Genomic DNA, 23,293 nt, shown 5'->3' on the forward strand with positions numbered 1-23,293 from the left:
ATTTGACAAGGAATTATGAGGGGGTTCTCAATTTTTTTTTCTTTTTTTTTTTTTTTTGTTGTGGGGGGGGGGGGGGGGGTATGGGGGTTGAGGTGGTTGCAGATGATTGCTGGTGGTTGATGTATGGTTTGAAATAATATTTTTTACTATAATTTGCACCTGCAGGGATGTCTTGGCAGCTAGAGATTTGGAATACAAGGCATGGGCTCACGTTCATAGTTTAAAATCCTCTCTTGATGAGCAAAGCTTGGAATTACGAGTGAAGACAGCCATTGAGGCTGAGGCCATATCCCAGCAAAGGCTAGCAGCTGCAGAAGCTGAAATTGCTGACATGAGGCAGAAGTTGGAAGCTTTTAAAAGGTTAATCTTCGCTTTTGATATTGGCTGTGGAGAGGGCTTCACAATTCCAATGGACCTTCTGATCATTTAAGGTTTTAATATTTCCCTTCGTGATGTTTCAGGGATATGGTTAGCCTTTCTGATGCCTTGAAGTCAAAAAATGAAGAAATTGAAGCTTACTTGTCGGAGATAGAGGTTGGTTTCCTGTTTATCTAATATAGCTTTGTTCTCGTGTTCAACCCCAAATATGAATTATGATGAGATAGTGTGTTTTTTCTTTCAGACAATCGGTCAGTCATATGATGACATGCAAACACAGAACCAACAACTATTGCAGCAAATTACAGAAAGAGATGACTATAACATTAAGGTAATTACTCTTGACTGATTTTTTGTCCTTAACGCGCTATTTGTTTACATCCATTAGTTTGTAAGGGATTTAACGCAGACTTTGATGGGGATCAAATGGCTGTTCAGATATTATGGATATGGAAAAATTCTTGTATAGAAAATATTTTGATTGGAGAATTCTTAATTTTTGTCTTAGAAATAAGGCCAATATAGAAGCCTGGGTTGACATGGATACTGGTACCAGCAGTAATCAAAATAGTGGGGATTGGGTCGAATAATTATAAAAAAATTGATGCAATTAATAACAGAGTCCCCTTTTATCTTACAACTCATCAAGATAAAGAAATTAACCCATCCGCTCAATTCTACTTCATTTTTATTTACTTATTTCTTTATTATTTTTTCCCTCGCTTTTCTTTTTTTATTTCTTTTTTTTTTTCATTTTATTCCCTTCCATCATTCCTTAAGTCCCATAGGGTTGATCCTATAGAATCTGATCCATTTTCTTTTGGAAGAAAAAAAAGAATTAAGAAATACTTATGGCAACAATTAAAGCCGATGAAATTAGTAATATAAGTCATTTCGAGCTTTTATTCATTATGTAATTGATGGTCTGTTTGCTTAATTCTTAATGATAGGGGATAATTTTGTTGGTAAATTCGGGAGGAAAATAGACTTACTGTTATTAATGTTTGTGGGAGATTATTACCCCTATTATTTCTCTAAAGAATTTTGGGAGAGAAGATATGTTTTCAACAGCTCGAGTACTAATTCAAAATTAGAAGTTTTTGGAATTTTTTTCCCTGGTTTTTCTGTAGTATTCTAATTCTTAAAATTCATTGATGTATTTACTAGAGTTGGTTATCATTATTATTGTTGTTTTTGTGATCTTCCCTGGTTTCTGTCTGAACAAAATTATGTCAAGATCTTTAATTGTCCCTGTCTCTTTAAGAAATTTGCATGATAAATCCACTCGTGTTGTTCAATACTGTGAGGGAATTATATTTATGAAGAACCTACAATATATCTAGAGTGGTAGTTGTGTACTTTCTCCTGCAGAAATTGACCTCACCCTTTCGCTGTTCCTTTTCAGCTTGTTCTAGAGGGTGTGAGGGCAAGGCAGCTGCAGGATGCTCTACTCATGGACAAACATATGATGGAAAGTGAGATTCAGCAAGCCAATGCATCTCTTAATTTCTTTGACATGAAAGCTGCAAGAATCGAAAACCAGGTATGTCTGTTCGGTATTTTTAAATAGATCTAGACTCATGGAAATTTTTGAATTTGAGGTTGATCCATCGTGTGCAGTTGAGATTTTGCTTAGACCAGGCGCAGAGACTCGCAGAAGATAGATCTCAAAATTCAGCTAATTTGGAGAATACACAGAAGAGATTGTCAGATGTGAGAAAATCATCTGTTCAAGTTAGGGGGTCACTTGAAGAATCACAATCTAAGGTGTATAAAAGTCGACTGACTCTTATGGAGCTGCAGATAGAGTTAGTCAAAGAGAGGTAATGGTATACTGTCCTTACCTTCCCTCTGATTCATTCAAGGTGCAGGTAAAAGCTTCATCATTTGTTTTCCCCAGATTTGCAAAGAAAAGATTAGAAGAGGACTTGGAAATGGGAAGGAGAAAGGTTTTGCGTCTTCAAGCCCAGACAGAGGGGTCATCAATTATTGAGGAGCTCCAACAGGAACTTAGAGAGTACAGGGAAATACTCAAGTGCAGTATCTGCCTTGAGAGGCCAAAAGAGGTAAACATTTTGATGCAATTATGGTATCATTCAGGCTTTCATTCAAAGTTTAGCTTTGTAGGCAGTGATGATGATTGAATTATAGGTACGGTCCATATGGCAAAAGCATAATTTTGGGGCAAAAATTTTGATATCTGAACATGGGGGAACGACATGAATTTTTCTCGTTGTGTAAATAATATATATGATTAGGGTTTGCATTCCCCTTGTCAAATCCACATCATCATTTATGCTTTTTTCTTTGACTTGTCTTTTATCATTTCTATTAAATTACTCAAGATTTATTCTATCCCTTCAGGTTGTCATTACAAAATGCTACCACTTGTTTTGCAACCCCTGTGTACAAAAAGTTACTGAAAGTCGTCATCGCAAGTGTCCGGGGTGTGCTGCAAGTTTCAGCCCTAATGACGTGAAACCTGTTTACATTTGAATGGAAAATGGGAACCTGACTTATATTCCTCATCAAGAGCACTTGTCAATCTTCAAGCACGTGTCCTGCTGCAATGACTCGAGGTTTGAATTATCAATGCCCACAGGCTCTAATGCATTACTATGTTTGAGTTTGTGGAGGGGGGGAGTTACCAACAGGGACCAGTAGCCTTACCTGTCCAATTACCAACTAGTGCAAATTATCTTAGATTTGTTAGTTGGTCATACGATGTTAATGTGACTTGGATAATTTGAAGTTACTGTATTTATGATGTTTTTACCCCCTTCATTAAGCTGTTTGGAGCCACTGGGATCTTTTGATTTATTAGTTGCAGATTTCAGAATTGATTCATTCCCATGGAGTTTGCGTGACAATATAATGAAATAAAATTTATGATGCTGTGCTTCAAAGAAAAGGGAAAAGGAGAAGGAAAAAAAAAGGGTAAAAAGACAGAGAGCATCCTTACTGGTTGTGTAAGAACTTTCCCAGGTATTTCATTCGTGAGTTCTCTCAGCTATGAGGTCTGGAGAATTAACAGCAATTTTGGCTGCCTGGTTGTTAAGCTAATATGTTAGATGCTCAGTTTGTTTTATTGGTTCATAGAGCAGTGATGTATATAGTGGCTGTTCATTTCCAGATATACAGTGAATTTAGTTAGGAGATGTAACAACTTACAGATTAAATGGTGATGTAGCAATTGAAACTCTTTATTATTATCATTCTTTTTAAATTTTTTTCTTGACATTTGGTTATTGTAATCATGAATTTCAATCCAATGTCTAAGTGATGAATATTTTTAATGGTGTTATGAATAAATCTTTAGAAATGTATCCATCCATACCTTGAAGGCGAACGAAAACTGGGACGGAGGAGTCGTCGACTGGGTGAGTACTGAAACTTGTCTGTATTTTGGTTCTGATCCAGTGGAATGAAGGATAAAGCACGCGCTTGGACTTGTGAGGAAACACTTTGAGAGCATGACGAATAATCGGGTCATCAGGGCCATTGACAAGTTTCACATGAAATTGGGTCCGATAGGGCCAACTTGTAAATCTTGATGCTGCCTGCCGAACAGTCTCCCGAAAATTGTGTGCATTGTTATGTAAAATAGATATGATAATCATATGATGGTATTAAGATGTTGTTTGGTATAATACAAGTTAAAAACATGCCAGTGATAGATTGCTAGAAGTTTTATTTTTTGAAAAAAAAAATTGATGACACAACAAAAGAGATATTTCTATTCAAGTAAAAGAGACATTTCTTCTGCATGTGTTATATACAAGACTTGCTTCAATTTTGTCTATTTAAGCAAAAGAGAGTTCTTCAGAGGTCAGAGCCGTGGACCTACTTTTTTTTTTATAGTACTTTCATTCATCCAACAAAGTAAATATAGATAATATTTTTATTGCAAATGTATCTAGTCACACAAATGAGATTACTAAATATTGCAAATGCAAAATTGATTTTTTTACACCTTGTATTTTTCTAGATTTAGAGTTCAAGCTTTTCAGATCTATCATCAAATTGCAGCAAGAGAAAATTTATTATAACGACAGTTGGCTAGACCATTAACACATACTAAAACATAGGGAGATAAATCAGTGCACTCCAAACCATCATGGAGATATCATCCATCTTCAGCCAGTGCACCCATCAAATTAGAGCCCCAATAGGGGGTATGCCTTGGGTCCTTCATGAGGTTCTCCATCACATGATTTAGCTTCCTCAATTGACAGCTTTCTCCAAGAGCCAATCTAAATCTAAACCCTATTACTTTGCACATTTGATCTTTTAGAAAAACACTTATTATGAAAATATAACAGCGAAAAAGTTTTGAACTAAATCCTCCAATAAATACATATATATGGAGAGGAAACAGTCATCATATATTAGGGCGGATAAAAAAATCAACGATAAGAATCCATAGAAAATGAAATGGAACACTGAAGGAAAAATTAGGAAAAAATGAAAATATCCATCGGGGAGAGAAGAAATTCTCCCGGGTGAATTCAAAGGGTAGAGAAGCTTTGGTAGGAAAAGGAAAAAAAGGAGAGAGAGAACAAGGATTGAGACTTAAGTTGATTTTGTTCTTAAATGCAACAAGGGCTTTCAATCAAGAATGTTTGACCATATCAAGGTCAAGAATAAGTTAAAAGAAAACCTGTGTTTTTCTTTTGCCAATTCTTGATTCATCTTATGAGTAATTTCTAAAGAATTGGCAAATATATAATACTTTGTCATTTGTAGTCTTGCCTCTCGCATAAGAAAGTAAATTAGTAGAGAAAATAGTTTTAAACATGTGTATATATTAGGGGTGGGCACCAACCCATATGATTTTTTTGCGGGTTGGGTTGGGTTGAAAATTTTTAACCTAACCCAACCCGCCAACCCGTGTATGTATATGTATGTGTGTGTATTATTATTATATAAATTTTGATATTTAATATTTTGTATTAAACAAGACTTTAAATTTATGTACTAATAATTTATGTTTCCATTAATTATGTACTAATAATTTGATTGTTGAACTTTGAAATGTTAGATTTGTTGTAGGAATTTTAATATTTGTGTTTTTTTTTTCAATTAATTAGTTTATTTTTGTTTAGATAAAAAAAAAATAGATTTTTTCAAAGCCCAACCCAACCAATCCAACCCGCAAAAATGCAGGTTGGGTCGGGTCGAGTTGAAATATATAATGAGTTGGGTTGGGTTAAATTTTTTCAACCCCGTTCTATATGTGGGATTGCTATTCAACCCGACTCAACCCCGCCCGTGCCCACCCTTCTATATATATATTATTTACCAGAAAATAATATATATTCAATTGCGTCGGGATAGTTCATAATCCCTCAATATTGTTGGAACCAAATTGTTCATTGTCAATTAAATTTAGTAGAATATCTGTTGGTCATCTCAAAGAAATATGAAACTGTTAAAGGTGTCTAAATTGAAAACAAAGTTAACAATATGGGCCTGGGGCGTCCGTAAAGTGTTTTTAAATAAATAGAACTACATTTGCGTATCATTATGTAATGAGGTTAATTTCATAAAATAAACTGGGGTTTCAAAATTACGCTGCATTCATCAATTAATTTTGGGTTGCGGCAAGAAAAAGAAGTTTTTAAAGGAAAGTAATGGTGTGCCAATAGCACCATTCTTTAAATAAATAGAACTACATTTGCGTCTCATTATGTAATTTTAAGTAAGGTTAAAATCGTAAATATGTTAGCACTTTGGAGGGGTGCCGATAGCGCCCCACATATGATTCAATTGCCCAAAAGAGGAGAGAGCAGCCCTTTGCTGTCAACTGGATTCAGTCCCAAACGAGATGAATTTCTCAGAGGGATGCAACGACAAGTGATTCTAATACTCATCTAATGCAAAGGAGAACCCAATAAGTGAGAAATGTTTACGTTTGCTTGTTCTTTTTTTTTTTTTTTTCTCTTTTTTATAGTTATTATTGTGTAAAGAATTTTAAGTTGAACTTTGAACATGCCATGGGCTCGATTATTAGTCCTCAGTGTCATGTTTTTGCCCTAATCTTTTCAAATTTTTTTTTCCCCATAAAAGTTGAAAAACTTTGGATTCCTTGACCCCTTCGTTTGAATCTGCCGTCTCATCATCAGCCTTGCATTTAGTGGCATCTTTCCTTGCAACTAAGATGAATACTTTTGAAAATAAAATAACATATTGTTGTTTGTTCGTTTGTTTTTCATTTTTGGTGAAAGGCTTTTTGGCTCTTGCATATAAATCTTTCTCCAGTAATCCAGCCTGTGTACTCTCAGACACTTCTTAGCACATGCTCTTTCTTTCACATATAGCAAACTGGGATTGTTTATATTGCCTAACCTTTTTTCTTTTTTCTTTTTAATTACATAGTCCTTCTTAAAATTTTAAAAAATAAAAACCAAACTTTTTATATATATTCCGGATTATGTATTAATGAAGTACATTAAAGAAAATCATGTCAATTTTGGGGGGTTGGGGGGGGGGGGGGGGGGGCGGGCCTGTAAGATTATCGCTCTAATTATCAAGCAAGATCTTAAATAAAATCATTTGTCATTCTTTGTTTCAATTGCCTGCTCATTTGAGCTCAGAGTTATTACTTTTGATCTATTGGTAGTTGAGATCTCGAAAAATTAATTAATATATAAGATTTGCTACCAAAATCAGAGGCAGAATGTACGCTAAGTAATTATATATTGTGCTTGTAATTGTTAGATCCATTGGGTGAAGACAGATATCTTCGTTATATCAGTTGATACATATAAGTTTGCAAGCGTATAAACTATTAATGGTCCACTGATCATCTAAGTAGAAACAAATAAAGAAAAGATCTTGAGATATTCGTAAATTCAATTTTACATTGTTTTTGTCAAGACATTTTTTATGATTTCTCTTTATTTTGTTTTTGAAACACTCCAAGTCATTTTGATTTGCATGTGGGGTTTTATGATGATTTTCATTTGTTTGTACGTTTATTACAGTAAGAGATCATATTGACCATAATTCATATTAACTAATTATAATCAAAACACTTTATTTCTTGCTTTGTAGAATGCAAGTAAGGAGACACATGCATCAAAAGCATACAAGTATCTCATGATTTGGTTTTTAAAAAAAAAAAGCATTTGATGCATCCTCTTTCCAACTTAAAAGGAAAACAAAAGTCGGATTCTTTGCTCTTTTTACCACTTGTAGCTCATTGTTCTTTGTTCGAACCAAAGTTATAACTATATATGGTCATTAAGGTCGTATTTAACTAATTAATCAATATTTTAAACCAGCAAGCTTAAACTCAAATCAATATATTAATCATTAGTTGGCCTATCAATACTTCTCTGATCATCATTCGATTCTTCCAGTCTTCGGCCAGTCATGATCCCCTCATGTTACATGTTTCATTCGTATCATGTCTTAAGACAGAGATTTTGGGTTAATTTTCTTGTTTAAAAGTTTTTAATGCTCCCCCCCCCCCCCCAAAAAAAAAGAAAAAGAAAAAAAGGAGGACTCGTGAGCAAGAAATCGTCAAAGATCATGCACCAATCATTCAGAAATTTTAATAACCCAAGTTGTCCAGTTGTATATTATCACATGCAATTACGAAAATATTATTGTTATTATTAATATGAAAACATTAATGATCAATAAAAGAAAATTATTATTAGTATTGTATATGCCTGAATTCACAAGTTGCGATGAACAAATCTTTTCCGTATTTCTTAATTACTGACGCATCACTCAAGGTTTGTTTTGGCTCAGCCTGAACGATAATGGTGGCAAAATATTCAACTTTATATGAAATTGTAATCTTGAACTCAGTATGTGAATTTTACCACGTGTTAGCATTAAGGGGAAAAACAAGGGTACCAAGAACATAATGATTGCACATATATATAAAGCACAACTCCATGAAACCCTAAGTTTATGCAGCCTCTAGATGTTTCTAACGTGACAAGTAATATACATGTTTAAGGATTACACACTATGTAATGAGTGTCATTTTCAAGTGATTTAACTTTCATTTTGGTCTGATTTGTAAATATTAATTTGAGTTAAGGCAGTATTCTCCCTTTCAAAATGTGAGTGGAGTAAACGTCCCTCGAATATTAGAGAGGGTAAAAATCTGGGCGTGTTTCATAAGAATTTATGTAAACTAATCCCAGTAATAGTCTGATTTGTAAATATCAGTTGTAATCTCACGTAATATGAGTTGTACTCTTGAACAATAGTCTCATGTAATAATAAAAAAAAAGAAATTATCAATCATATACCCTTAAATGACACCAGTATCAAACGTGCTACAACACTTTTCAAGTATATCACTTGTATACCCTAACTTGATAAAACACTTCTGCCGTTCACCAATCCCTTAACTGCCGTTTGCAAGCGTTGACATTATAAGAGTAATCTAGTCTTTTTAAAAAATGACATGTCATCCCATTTACCTAGTAAAAAATGACATGTCATATGATATATATTGATAAAAATGACATTTCATCTCATTTATAAGATAATTGCTAAAAAAAAGCTACTTTACAACTGAATCTATTCCTCCAAATTTTAACCTAAATTTTTGAAAATCTACTCCTCCAAGCTCCAACTAAAATTTTTTATGGTATAATATATATCATTGTAAATAAAATATTGTTAATAATTTTTTATGGTATAATATGGATATTTTTTTATGGATAATTGTTAATAATATAATAATTCATATTTTTTTAATAAAAATGCATTGTTAATAACAAAATAAAAAAATTATGTATTGAAAATTTAGGTTAATTTTTGGGGTAAATTTATATTTTTACCTCATTTTGAGTTTCAAGGGCGAAATAGTCAATTTGCCATAATTTTGTTAACTTTCTAACGGAAGTTAACAGATTGATGGACGTCAGAAGTGTTTTGTCAACTTAGGGTATACGAGTGATACACTTAAAAAATATTGTAGCACGTTTGATACAAGTGTCATTTAAGGATATATGACTGATAATTTTCCTTAAAAAAAATTTCATTTTGTTAAAAAAAAGAAAAAAAAATTGATGAATTGTTACGCACATTTTTAATAAGATTCCAAAATCAATTCTCATCCCTTGTCTCTTCTTTTGTCACATATTCTATAACAAGTTGCATAAAATTAAACGTTGGTAAAAGACATGGCTACGATATATAATACAAAAAATTAACCAAAATGATTAGGTATTTTTGGTGGCTAAAAATATATATTACTTGTTAATCGTAGCAAAATCTGTCCAGGGAGCAGCAGGAGCTTATCTTTTGTCTGTTCCAAAATATTTTAGGCCAATAACTAAATGAAGTGTGGCCACAACGACGAAGAAAAAGATTATAAAAAGGAGATGATGACGCTGAAGTCACTTGCCACTAATGCAGACTCCAGAGTCTATAGGGGCCTTTGCTTTGCTATATAGCACACTCAGGGAGAGAGAGGAAAAAAAAAACATAGATATTTTAAAACGTTTCAAAACAACTTTAGTTTGATTATTATGCTGTAGTCACCTTCTTTTGAGCACCTACATGTATGTCCACACAGCTTGGGAATCCAAATTAATTTCTTTGCCCAATAATGTATGCTAGAGAAAGTGATGCATGTTGCCTAAAAAATATTCCACTGCCATTATCTATAATGTGGTAGCTACAATAAAAGTGAAAGAGCTTCTGGTAAAGCCATTATACATGATATGCGTTTCATCCTTTGAGTCTCTTTATACCCACCAAATATTGAAATATATATATGGGGTATGCTTTAGACTTTAACGGTCAAAATCATATTAAAGTTCCAGTAAAATGAGCTATCTAATTATCTAGATTTAGCAAGATGATAAACTTTTAAGTCAATTGCACAAAATCCACGAAAATATATTTGTGAGATTAACATCGTAATAATAATAATAATAAGAGGGACCAAATATTTTAGCTTATTTCATAAAAATAATCACAAACCAACTGCATCTGTTAACTGCGATCGACGTCACCAATCTACCGCAGTGAATAAGAACATCTTACATGCAGAAGCAAGAAAAGTTTAAATTAAACAATTTTATGAATGAAACCTAATTTTGAGCCATTTTCATAAGTTTCGCAAAACAAAACCCCCCACAAGCAAAATAGCAAATAATGGTCCTGCATTTGTGATTGTGCTCAAATATGATGTTACAGCGGAGTCAAAGAAGAAAAGGCTTTGGAAATTGAGGACTCCAAATTTTAAACAAGACATGTCAGTCACAGTGAATGTCAAAGCACTTCTTGTAAGAAAGAAAGAGTGAAAAAAGAAAAAAAAATAAAACTGTAAGAAATTATTCTACTGATACTCCCACAAGAATGGCTCCTCGAGCCTGAACCCAGTGTCGACTGACGTCGATAAGTAGCTGCAAAAGCCACCACCTAGATGATCAGAGCCATTGATGAAGAGATCAGGGAGGTCAAAGAAAGCATCGTCATCGTCCCGATGATGAAGATGAAGGGAATCATTAGGAGAGCTTGTCAATTCTTGCGTGTTCACGTTGGTACTATCCGATGATAATAAACTGGTGGTACCAGTAGTAGTGTTTGAGTTTGACGAAGAAGAGAGTACACGAACATGGGGAAGCTGCAGGGGATCGGGCTCGGCTTGAAATGCGGCTGCGGCCTCGGCAGCGGCGGCTTGAATGTCCTTGGGAGATTTGGAGAGGGGACTTGGAAGTTGATGAGCGAGTAGTGGGAAATTGAGGAAAGCGGAGCGGCCTTTGATGGCTAAAGCGGCAACATCATGAGCTCGAGCCGCCATTTCAGGAATAGGGTAAGTACCAAGCCATATTCTTGATTTTTTTCTGGGCTCGCGAATTTCAGAAACCCATTTGCCCCAACTACGCATACGTACTCCTCTATAGCAGCAGCCGGTACTACTGCAGGTCCGATGCTTGCCATTTTGGGCTTTCTTCTTCTCTCTACGGCAATTAATATTAATATTATTTGACGGCTTCTTGGTTGGACTCTCTGAACATGAACTGGAGGAACTACTACTGGCTGCACCCCCGGCCGCAGAATTGGATGAGCTCCGCAAAATGTCTAGAGAAGCATTTTCGTTTATGTTGTTGATATTTTTTGCCATCACAACTGACAACCACCGCTAAGCTTTAGCTTCACTGCTAGCTAAACAAGAATATGTGTGCAGTTTGATTGTATGTATCTGGTTGATTGGCTTGGCACCAAAAATATTATAGGGGTTGTTATTTATGCTTCGTTATGATTTGCTAATTTTATTCCTCTATATTTAAAGCAAATGATTTATTTATTTTTCTTTAAAAAAGAAAAAGGAAAAAAAAAAAAAGGAAAGAAATGAAAAAGCAATACGATTGATTATATTAAAGAAGCTTGGGGAGGTTGGGGTTCCGTCCATACATATATATGACCCAAGAGGGTACTATTACTAGACAGGTCAGCTAATTTGTTACCCATGTGGAAAAATAAAATATTGCTTAATTAATTTTCTTTGAGAGCCATCCATCCTTCACTCATTCGTTTGTTACTTGTATTGACTAATTTGTAAATGGATTTGGTTTCTTCTTCTGTCAATATGCACTGTTGCCTTGTGTTAAATTACATGTATATAATCAATATTCCTAATTTCTTCTTTGGTTGAAATAACTAACCGATGATGGTTAGGCCATCCCATCAAAACACCACCGATTTCACATGGTTGCTTCTCAAGGGCGACCTTGTTGAATTTTTGCATTCATGAATGCTATATTATTATTTTTAACTTTGATCTCTTCCATTTAATTTTATTTATCAATTCAATTATTACCCGAAAATCAAAGTATCTTTTGCTTGTTGATGTGTCATCTTCAACTTGAACAAATTATATTTGAATCAATACTGATCTGGCCTCTGCTTTGGGATCGATTTTGTCTCTTATGTTGATATAAAAAATTTTCAAATTTTATACAATTCATTTTCCATGCGCTGAGTTCTGCGATGAGTTCATAGAACCGCGCCACACGTTACACATTAGGGTTTAATAAAAAGTTATATATATAAATTGCAAATGTACCAATTAAAATCTGACTAATGGGATCACCAGACATAACAATAGTCATATTAATAGAGCTTCAAAATTAATAAACTGATCTCAAGCGGGCAGCCACTAAAAATGAACCATGTGGGTTCTGAAACTAGAGAAAGAAGACAATTGATGCAACACACAGACACATGAAACAAAATATTAACTAATTTCGATTCTCTATATATTTCATACAGTGTACTGTATATGTCATTATCTTATATACAGCAAATATAAACGTATATATTTTCATTCGTCAAGAATAATAAAATCTACTAAATCGTCATTTTGTTGAATGTTACAACGAGTATAAGAACAAGAAGATTCAAGAAATAGCGGACATTGTTGCTTTTAATAATATACATCACAATCAGACACACACATGATGCACATGCAGTAGGTCCATTGTTAGCTTATTTGCCAGATTTTATAGCCAATCGAGTCAACTAGCTGGGCAAGCAGTCCATTTCCAGTTCCCTTGCTTGCTCCTTAGAATTTTCTCTTTAAACAATTTAAATTACAGCCTGTATTGTATTAACAGAGATTAAATTAAATGAGGGTTATACACAAACACACACACACACACACACACACACTATATATATATATATATCTTATCTTTGACAGTTCACATTCGTTTTTAAGTTAATCTCTTTCTGTCTTTGACAGTAGACTGTATCTTGTTTGCTTTCTGGTTCGAATTAGAATTTGATTGTATTGTTAGTGCTTACATCCTTGAAGATTACAAATTTTGGACTTGATCTACGGCAAGAATCAACAGAAACTAAATTGAACGTCAAAAGCTGATCGGAATATAATATAAAGCCATGTAATTAGGTTTTAAGAATGGAATTGTGTTTTTTTTTTTAATTTTTTTCCCTGTTTTTAAGACTTTGATTATCCAATGTTGACATGCATATATAAGTATTTTTATATTAATTTCGGCCGGTTATCTAATTTTGTTAGATGAGTTAAAAATAAGGGAAATTATCCTCCAACCACTTCAAGAATGTCGAAAATGCGATTAACCACTACCTATTGTTTAAGAATACAACTTATATTATATGAGATTACAACTAATATTTACAAATTAGACTATTATTGGGACTAGTTTACACATCAATTCTTATGAAGCACCGCCCCGATTTTAACCCTCTCTAATATTCGATAGACGTCTACTCCACTCATATAGGAGAATATTGTCTTCATTCAAATTGAGAAAGGAAATTAAGGGCTCGAACCCATGACCTCACAATTGTAAGGTTAGGGTTCTAACCACTAGACTTGACTACTCACTTCAAGTTTTAATTTTATATCAAACAACACTTTTCCATTCACTCCATTAACCACCATTAAAGAATCTAATATAAAAGAATATTTTGCCCTTGAATCCATCTAGAAGGTAGAAACAGTAGTACTATGGGAGGCTCCAAGAGTAAAATAGTCTTATATGTTGGATTTTTTTAACGGAAAACTAAAATTTTTTTAAGGATAGTTGATGGAGTTAACGGAAAACTAAAATTTAAGGTGATTTTGAGATATTATTAAAAATTTATGGTGGCTAGCTACTTGCATATTTGATATTCTTGAAATGATCCGGAGATAATATGAATATCCCTAAAAATTAATATATAAAAAAATGTGTGCTAATAAGATAGAATTGAAGAGAGCTAGGTATTTTTACAATACAATAATAAAGTGAAAGAAACAAACAATAATAGGTTTTCATAGTTTGTTTGAAATATAGGGAGTGATTGATTAGTGCCATCTGTGTGTGTTTGCTGCAATTAATAATAGAGTAGGGTTAACTGTTAAATTAGAAATTGAGGGATAGATGAAAAGAAATCTGGTTCCGGAGCTATGGTATTAATAAAGCGAGGGCTCATTTCAATTTGTCAGTAGATACAGCCGACAGCTACAGGGGATAAGGGATCATCAATGATAAGCTAGAGGCAGTGGTCCTAGCAGGCAGCAGGGACTAGGGCATGCATGATCAGGTTTCCAGTTTTGTTGAAGAGTCCCCATAATTACCCTATCAAGCATTTGTCTCTATTCACCCAAATACTGGGAGGGGTAAGTACTGAGTACTGAGCCTCTCCACTTTGTCAACGCAACGCCGGCCAGCGCCTACCCCTCTCTCGACGTCCTTCTTGGGAACTAACTAAGCTTACATTCTTACTACCGAGTAGTAAGTACTGAGTACTGACTGACTGTGATCAAAACATGCACTGCCACCCCAGTCCCAGTACCGCCAGTTGCCAGTTGCCAGTCGCCCTTCTCCTTTTTGCCCTTTTCAATTTAAAAACATTTTCATCATCATAAGTCCATCATAATCCCACAATTTATTGACTTAATTAACTCTGGGCCATCCCATATCTAACCTTCCAAATATTTCGGTGTAATAAAATCTATCATCACTTTATTTTATTTTATCTTCATATCTTCACTAATTTATGTATGCATTTATGGATACAGGGTACTCTATGAATTCAGGAAAATTCCATCCAAATCAATGTTTACTTACATTCAATTAACATACCGTGATTAATTAATTAATAAAAACCTGGGTTTTAATTATTTCACGATCGACCTATTGGAGATATAATAATATACATAATTTCAAGTCATAACAAAGAGTAGTTGCCCAACATTAATTATCATGTCTAAATTAAACTACCCAATTGGCATAGTCATCTTCAATCATACGTGGTCTAATCAACATTAAAGGATCAGATATAATATCAGCTAAATGCTAGTATGAACTATCCTAATCTCGAAATTATAGCAAGAATTGTCACTCTTGTTAATCGATAAGAGTGAAATGACAAACTCCCATCCATGTCCATCCAGCAGAGATTCGGCTTACATTAGCTAAATGCCAGTGATACATGATTGAAATCAATATATTACTACACCCCCTAATGAGTAATGATGTCATGGTGCTGTTATTTGGAGATTATATCTACGTCTAAAAATTTTTTTAAAGTACACATGTGTGGGTGTGTGTTCTTACTTTGTAAATTTGAAAATCATTAATTTAATCTGAAAATTGGAACATAAGTGGATCCTTTGAAATATTTTGTAAGTTAAGAGTACTACTGGTACTGGTACGGGTGATAATTATTAATTAATCAGCAGAAAGAGAGGTCACGACGTCTGAAGCTAGGCTAGCAAGCAGTTAATTGATGTTACTTTCTATGAAAAGAGTGCGTCTCCACGCTTTAATTTCCTGGTAATTACGTAATTGAATAATTAGGGACGCGATTGACATTTTACTGTCAATAGAACGAAGGTACAAGCTTTTGGTTATGTAATATATATGCTTCTAGACTTCTAGTCATATGTCCTATCCTCCTATAGTCGTGTTCCTATATATATATATATATATAAACAGCTTCAATTCAAGGGAGGGCTAGCATTAATTTTGGTTTGTCACATCTCATAACAATGGATATATCGGATGGTTACAAGTCCATTCAATTAAAGTCGTAAATTATTAATGATTAATAAAAACAATGCTCGACTTTGTTAAATGTTAATTAGTAGGGTCATACCCATAAATTGAATTAGGTTATTGTGTGTGCGTCTGCGTGTCCCATTTGCATTATCCTGAGTCAATTAGTGTCCATTGTCCATCCAATCCAATACCCACCAATATGTGGTTTTGGCTCGGGCTTAGCCTACAAGGTGGCGGCAGAAACACAACATTTAGACAGCTTTCACCCAACAATGACGGATGATGGAATGGAATTTACTGGACAGTGGAAGTACTTTGCTGCATATGATCTGAGAATAACCCTATCCGCCGCTACCACCTGCCGTCAAGTAAACAATTAATCGACATAACCAAAAGGAAGGGGTTTTTTATTTAAATATCCTCAATTTACCCTTAAATGCCAAATTTATACCCTATTACATACATATACCTTATGAAGATAGGACAAGTCAAAAATAACCTTAAAAAAACTAAGAATTCACATCTCTCTTCTCCCATTGCTTCTCTTTTTTGGGTTTCTCTCACCATTCTCTATTTTTCTTATAAGTGTACTTCCTAATGATTTATGAATTTTAGTAGTACATTATTCATTTTTTGTGCTTGCACACACACACTATTTCAATGTAGGGATTTAAGAATACATTTAAGTTATGAGTGATTGAAGAATCAGTGCAGGAAGAAGTCGAGTACGAAGTCGGGTAAATCGAGAATTTAGTCGAGTAAGAATTAGAGATAAGTAAGTCGAGTATATGGTCGGGTAAGAAGTCAAGTAAGAATATTAAATGAGTCGAGTAAGCATATTAAATAAGTCGAGTATATGGTCCGGTAAGAAGTCGAGTAAGAAAATTAAATGAGTCGAGTAAGCATATTAAAGAAGTCGAGTATATGGTCGGGTAAGAAGTCGAGTAAGAATATTAAATAAGTCGAATAAGAATATTAACTAAGTCGAGTATATGGTCGGGTAAGAAGTCAAGTAAGAATAGTAAATGAGTCGAGTAAGCATATTAAATAAGTCGAGTATATGGTCAAGTAAGAAGTCGAGTAAGAATAGTAAATGAGTCGAGTAAGCATATTAAATAAGTCGAGTATATAGTCAAGTAAGAAGTCGAGTAAAAATATTAAATAAGTCGAGTAAGCATATTAACTAAGTCGAGTAAGCATATTAACTAAGTCGAGTATATGGTCCGGTAAGAAGTCGAATAAGAATATTAAATGAGTCGAGTAAGCATATTAAATAAGTTGAGTATATGGTCGGGTAAGAAGTCGAGTAAGAATATTAAATGAGTCGAGTATATGGTCGGGTAAGAAGTCGAGTAAGAATATTAAATGAGTCGAGTAAGCATATTAAATAAATCGAGTATATGATCGGGTAAGAAGTCGAGTAAGAATATTAAATAAGTCGAGTAAGCATATTAACTAAGTCGAGTATATGGTCCGGTAAGAAGTCGAGTAAGAATATTAAATGAGTCGAGTAAGTATATTAAATAAGTCGAGTATTTTTATTAAGGTTATTTTTATATTTTCCCTGATCTTTTTAAGTATATATGTGTAAAGCTAACAATTTTAATATATAGAGGTATATTTTAGGTATTTTGAGGGAAAACAGGCATATCCCACGCAATTCGCCCAAAAGGAAGGGAAAATAGCATTGCAAATCGCTTCTACCTCTACGCGACCCCCCCCTTCCTTCCCTCTTCTTCTCAATAATCTTTGCGACGATTCATTTTGATTAAGAAAACAATCGCCTCGTCCTTTTTCTTTTTCCTTTCATGATTTTCACTTGGTCCTATTTATTTCTAGAGTTACTCTTTATCACTTATTTTAATGGCTCGTCCTTTGAGCTTGAGCGTCCTTCTCAAACCCAATTCGTGAATTTTAATCAGCACTTACTCAACATGCGTGTCAAATAAAATGGAACTCTATTATGAAGCCCAAATGATCCTAGTACTAATTAAACTGAGTGTCATCTAGTCAATGAGAGGTGGTGTGAGATATTACAAGCATATTATCAAGCAACAAGCATCTGAATTTATCCAATACATCAAAAAATCCAATTTAAATGACATAAGCATCTGATCCGCTGCTGCATATACATATGCATATGTGTGTGTATATAAATACTATCCACCTTCTACCTGGTAAATAACTGCTACTGCTTGCTTATAATATTAATTAGCACAAAAATCATGCAGCGGTAAAAAAAACATACTAGATGCCAAATTGAAAATGCTCATTGCCTCTGATAGGCAAGGGGACCAGGAAAGGCAAAATTGAATTTGCCTCATTGCTGAGCACACTGGACTCTTGGCATTGCTGGTTCATCATCTTCATCATATGCCTCTTGCTGCTGTTGATACCGTTTACGCCTCATCTCTTCATCAATGTTAACATCATGCATGGTGACCTCCTCACAATCATCCAGCTCCATGTCAGACAGGTTCTTGCCTGGCCTCGGAGGTAGTACACTCTCTAAAGTCCGGCACTGATCAGGAGAAAGGATTCCACATTCCGGAAATTCTACATTGAATTGAATGTAAAGCCTGCCTTTCATAAAGGGCCTTTGGTGATGCGGCATTCCCTCATCGTTGATTGCTTTGTATTGACCTGTATTTATAACATTACATTAACCAAAGAAAGCAGTATTCATGAAGGTACAAATTCACGGAAGTAAAATTGTCAAAATAAATACCAGGCTTAATGATCTCCCCAGGATTTGATTTGATCAGTAGCTGCCTCCCATCAAGATGGGTTAAGGCAAACTGAAACCCACACAGAGCCTCAGTCAAACTGAGGGTGTGATCAACATAAAGATCATCGAACTTCCGCTTAAACTTGGGATGCTCCTTCAATTGCAATATGAAGACAATGTCTCCTGTGATGGTATCAGGCTGCAAACAAAATGATTGGCAACATAAAATAATAATAATAAAATAAAATAAATTCAGCTAAAGTCATTGCCTAGGAGTGTTTTAGGGAGGTGCAAATAATTTTACAATTAAAAATATACAACCAGCATCATCACTTCAGAAACCAAGACCTCAGAAGTTTGGATAACCATGGGCCCCCATTCCAAATGTGTAATCTATTCCTTCACACACACCCCACCCCACCCCCCACAAAAAAAAAATGTTCTGTTTTTGAATTTTAACATATAGCTTAATCGACTTTAATTCCCATTTAACTTACAGCTTCATCAGCTTGTCCCTCAAACGCTATTTTTTGTCCATGCTGCATTCCTTTCTCAACATGCACCTCCAACACCTTCTTTTCCTGAGTAACCTTGTTAGCTTTACACTGTGGGCATTTGTCTCTCTCACTGATGACCTCGCCTGCGTCAAGAAAAGATATTTCCAGCATGAAGCATATTATCAAGCCGAAGAAGAAAAGAAAAAACAGAAACAAAAAAAGTCATAATCAAGTACCTGCGCCTCTGCATTCAGGACAGACATGTTGCATCTGTTGAATCATGCCAAGTCCAATCTGCCTTGTTGTGATTTTCATTCCAGTACCTTGGCAACCATAACATTTTCCCAAGGCCCCACTTTTAGAACCTTTCCTGAAAAATATACACATATATATTTGGAGGGAAGCAAAAACAAAAAGTCAACTTTGTGATAAAATATGACAGTCCTTTAAGTGATTTGAAAGTTTCAAGTGTCAATTTGAGCAACAGTTTTAAGAATCTTGAAGTCATAGTTTACCAGAACAGTAACAGATGAAAGATAAAAGTACTATGCAAGGCATTATTAAAGAGGGAACATTACAGACAGACTCTTTAAGTCATCCTATGAAACTTTATTGCCCAAAATCAGAGATTTTTTAGCGAATAATGCTACGATCAACTTATTGACAGGCAAGATATTTTTAACAGCACAACAGAGTGAACCGTTACTTGTAAACACAAATACCAATTTTTGCAGGTCCAGCAATTATTATCCAAAGCAAAACACCATAAATGTACACCATAAAACTAAAGTGCATCGATTATATGGGATCATTCGAAAAAAGTGAAAAAGCAACAAAAACAAGCTTAAAACTGGCAGCAAATGAGTGATAAAATACAGATGAATATTTTGCATCCAAGACATGCTATGCACATCTACCTTGTCTCATATGAAGGCACAAACTAAAACAAAAGTGAATAATTATTGCCAATCAAGCTGATGATCTGTAAGATAAAAATGCAACAAGCTTAACAAAAATAAGCAGGAATGAAGGACGCACCCTTTGCATTTAGGGCACAGAATATTCCTTGAAAGAGAGAGTTTCTTAGTTGTCCCATTGTACAAGTCCTCCAAGGAGACCTTCAGAGTATGCACAACATCTTCACCTTGCTTCCGCCTTCTACCTCTTGAGCTACCACCAGCTACAATATCACAATATTTTTTATGAGTATCCTGATTCAAAAGAAAATACAAAAATATAGAAGAAAATGCCTCAGCTAGATGTCTCACCACCAAAAGTTCCTCCACCAAAAAATGATTCAAATATATCAAATGGATTATGAGCTGCCCCAGCTCCTCCCATTCCTTCTTTAAGAGCATCTTCACCATATTGATCATAAATATCTCTTTTCTCCGGATCAGAAAGAACCTCATAAGCTTGACCCAACTCCTTGAACTGATTCAGAAGACCAACAGATAATAAGAGCTAAAAAGGGGAACCATTGGAAGACCTAACACAAATATAAGTCTTAGTATGTCCACTTACATATTTTTATTTGAATAGCATAAGATTTCTAATCAGTTAGTTAGGTTCTTTGGGTATAAATGCATTTAACTAAATGACAAATCTCAGAGCCTTCTGATAAATGACAAAAAAAAAAGGGCACATATATTTCAAAACCTTAAACCACCATACATCTTCTGATCACTTTCAACTCTTGCCAATCTGAGTGACCATAGTGATACTGACATCAAGAACAATGCAGTGGCATATACACAACAGTGTGATTGCCAAAATAACTAAGTGGAGTATAAATGGAAAAAAAAAAAATTCCAAGGGGGCTTCACTAAATCACCTTCTCAGGGTCTCCACCTTTGTCGGGATGATTCTTCATAGCAGCTTTTCTATATGCCTTCTTAAGTTCATCTTCAGTAGCACTTTTCGAAACACCAAGAATTTCATAATACTTGGTGTTATTACTTCTTCTTGGGGTACGACCAAACATGATTGAATCACTTCAGTATGTGATACAATTCTAACCTTTAAACTAACTGCACCAATCCATAGACGTGATATTTAAGTTATATACCGATCAATGAAAATGTATAAAAAATTGCTATAAATAAATCATAATAAAAATTTTGTAGGCGTTTCACTTGTCTCTTGTTTCCAAAATGACTTATAATTGACATACGCCTACAAGCTCAGCTTAAAGGTAGACACTAAGCATCCCAGTAAATGTTCAACAGTACAAAATTAATCAAAAAAATTCCCAATTCAACAAATCAACAGAAACCCTAAGAGCAAAACACGTATTAAAAATCCCAAATTGGAATCAAGTTCACAAAGTAAAAGCAGGCAACAGTCTATCATATCACCAGTTCACCACTTCCTTATTAAAAAGAAAAAATCTCTAGATTATGTCAACAGATAGCCAAAAAGTTTATTGAGAGAATCAGAGAGAGAGAGAGAGAGAAAGAATTCTGCCGTGAATCTAACACATCTAGGTCGATCAGTCTTAATTTTCAAGCAAAAAGATACAATCTTTACGAATCAAAAAATGAGATTTAATTAACTAGAAGGATAACAATTAGAGATTATATAAAAACTCACGATTTCGAAGCTGAGAGAGCGAATTTTGAGATACGAGGCTTAAGAGGGAGAATTTTCAATCGTCCCTCTCAACTCTCTCTCGTCACAAAGCGCAAAGCAATTTGACTTCTTCCTCGACGATTATAGAGTATAAACCGAGAGGGCTATCTTTGCCAGACAAATATTTGCTATTTCCACTCAGGTAGGTTGGCCACGTGGCGTGCGCATGACTGACTGGAATTAAAGTATCTGGATCTAGTAATTCCTTCGACGGAAAGGAATCGAATTCCAAAAGAGTTAATAAAGGTACCCGCGGGTGACGACAGTTGTGCAAGTAGGTCGAGGATGTAATAATAACAAAGTAAAAAATTAAATATCTACCAAGAGCCAGGGCTGATGTCACTTCCGGATTGTAGCCGTCTGATGAAAAAATTGACGGTGGATTCAAATTTATAATATGTTGTTATTTTATTATCTCGGTTGCGAACTTACGTCACTGTTTCTTAGGTCAGCGGTCGTGTTATCTCGGTCGCGAACTTGCGTCACGGTTTCTTGGGTGAACGGCCATATTGGGTGTGACTAGTGACTTGTGACGGCAAATTAACCGAACGACACCGTTTTGGGGTTTATTATATATATATATATTTTTTTTTTTAAAAAAAATTTTTGGGATTGATTCCTCTTAACACTCGGGCCTAGTAAGAAAATCCAAGGCTTGGTATCTTGGACTGCGCCACATTACTCAACACCTTCGTATAAAGAACTCAAAACTCTAATTTCGTCCCTAATAATCATATATTAAACCCTCTTGTTTTATCTTATCGATTTTTACCTTTCAATTTATTTCATTTATTTTCAGAATTGCTTTATTAAAAAAACTATAAGTATTTTCACTAAATTTTTGCTAGAACCTAATTCGCACCAATTGGTTGGTGTGTCACATAGGCCATAATAATTATAATAATTATTAAATTGTTTAGAAGATTAGAAATGTGAAAAGAATAGCTATTGTTATATTGCCATGGTAAAGGCAAACGACTACAACCAGCTCTAAATATTAGAGAGTATTGTCGTCTCCTACTCCTAGATTGATAAAACAAAAGTGTTAGAATTGATGATTTTGGTGTTTTACGGTAAAATAATATATTCGACAGAGTTAGTTTTGGAAGTGAAAAAAAATTACTTTCTATTCAAACATTTTCCTATTAAGATAAAAGTTAGAAATTTTATTTATTTTTCATCAGTAAATGTCTTATAATCAGATTTTAATTACAAAAAACAAACAACCAAATTAAAACTCTTAAAATATCTGACAAAAAGTAAAATTAAGACTTCACACAACAACAAAAATAAGCAAGTCCTACATTTATTTATTTGATATTCTAACAAATTAAAGTGGGAATCAAATCTAAATTGAGATACAAGTCATGAGTTTTTAATTGGTGAAGAAGGAAAGATGAAAAATAAAAGGAAAGAGCCGATCATGGAAAATGATTCATGATCCTCAATTCCGGCCAAATTTTTACTACACGCACAAGATCAGGTCAAAATAATCTGTCCATTTATGAAAGGGAAACCAAAAATTTTGCCTATTTTACATTATC

The 23,293-nt window shown here is 34.3% G+C and overlaps 3 protein-coding genes across 3 annotated transcripts in view; 1 reads left to right on the forward strand and 2 right to left on the reverse strand.

Moving 5' to 3' along the window:
* Positions 1-4,156, forward strand: part of LOC18046868 (E3 ubiquitin-protein ligase BRE1-like 1) — a 10,565-nt gene extending 6,409 nt beyond the window's left edge. Inside the window, exons 12-18 of the mRNA XM_024187608.1 lie at positions 118-360; positions 462-534; positions 623-709; positions 1,784-1,921; positions 1,999-2,201; positions 2,279-2,444; positions 2,743-4,156. Coding sequence (XP_024043376.1) covers positions 118-360; positions 462-534; positions 623-709; positions 1,784-1,921; positions 1,999-2,201; positions 2,279-2,444; positions 2,743-2,874 — 1,042 coding nt within the window. The 3' untranslated portion in view covers positions 2,875-4,156. The remainder of the gene's footprint in view (positions 1-117; positions 361-461; positions 535-622; positions 710-1,783; positions 1,922-1,998; positions 2,202-2,278; positions 2,445-2,742) is intronic.
* A 6,372-nt stretch (positions 4,157-10,528) lies between these two features.
* Positions 10,529-11,584, reverse strand: LOC18048655 (ethylene-responsive transcription factor ERF039). The gene has a single exon (XM_006445310.2). It carries the CDS (start codon positions 11,483-11,485, stop codon positions 10,697-10,699), a length of 789 nt encoding a protein of 262 aa, XP_006445373.1. The 5' UTR covers positions 11,486-11,584; the 3' UTR covers positions 10,529-10,696.
* Positions 11,585-17,914: 6,330 nt separating this feature from the next.
* On the reverse strand, positions 17,915-21,843 carry LOC18048656 (chaperone protein dnaJ A6). The gene is made up of 8 exons (XM_006445313.2): positions 21,711-21,843; positions 20,953-21,148; positions 20,387-20,552; positions 20,157-20,298; positions 19,355-19,488; positions 19,119-19,261; positions 18,622-18,820; positions 17,915-18,536 (listed from the first exon to the last, which is right to left on the reverse strand). Exons 2-8 carry the CDS (start codon positions 21,100-21,102, stop codon positions 18,214-18,216), a joined length of 1,257 nt encoding a protein of 418 aa, XP_006445376.1. The 5' UTR covers positions 21,103-21,148; positions 21,711-21,843; the 3' UTR covers positions 17,915-18,213.
* Between the last annotated feature and the right edge of the window lie 1,450 nt (positions 21,844-23,293).

Source organism: Citrus clementina, unplaced genomic scaffold, assembly GCF_000493195.1.
Source record: "Citrus clementina cultivar Clemenules unplaced genomic scaffold, Citrus_clementina_v1.0 scaffold_3, whole genome shotgun sequence".
Classification (NCBI taxonomy): Eukaryota; Viridiplantae; Streptophyta; class Magnoliopsida; order Sapindales; family Rutaceae; genus Citrus; species Citrus x clementina.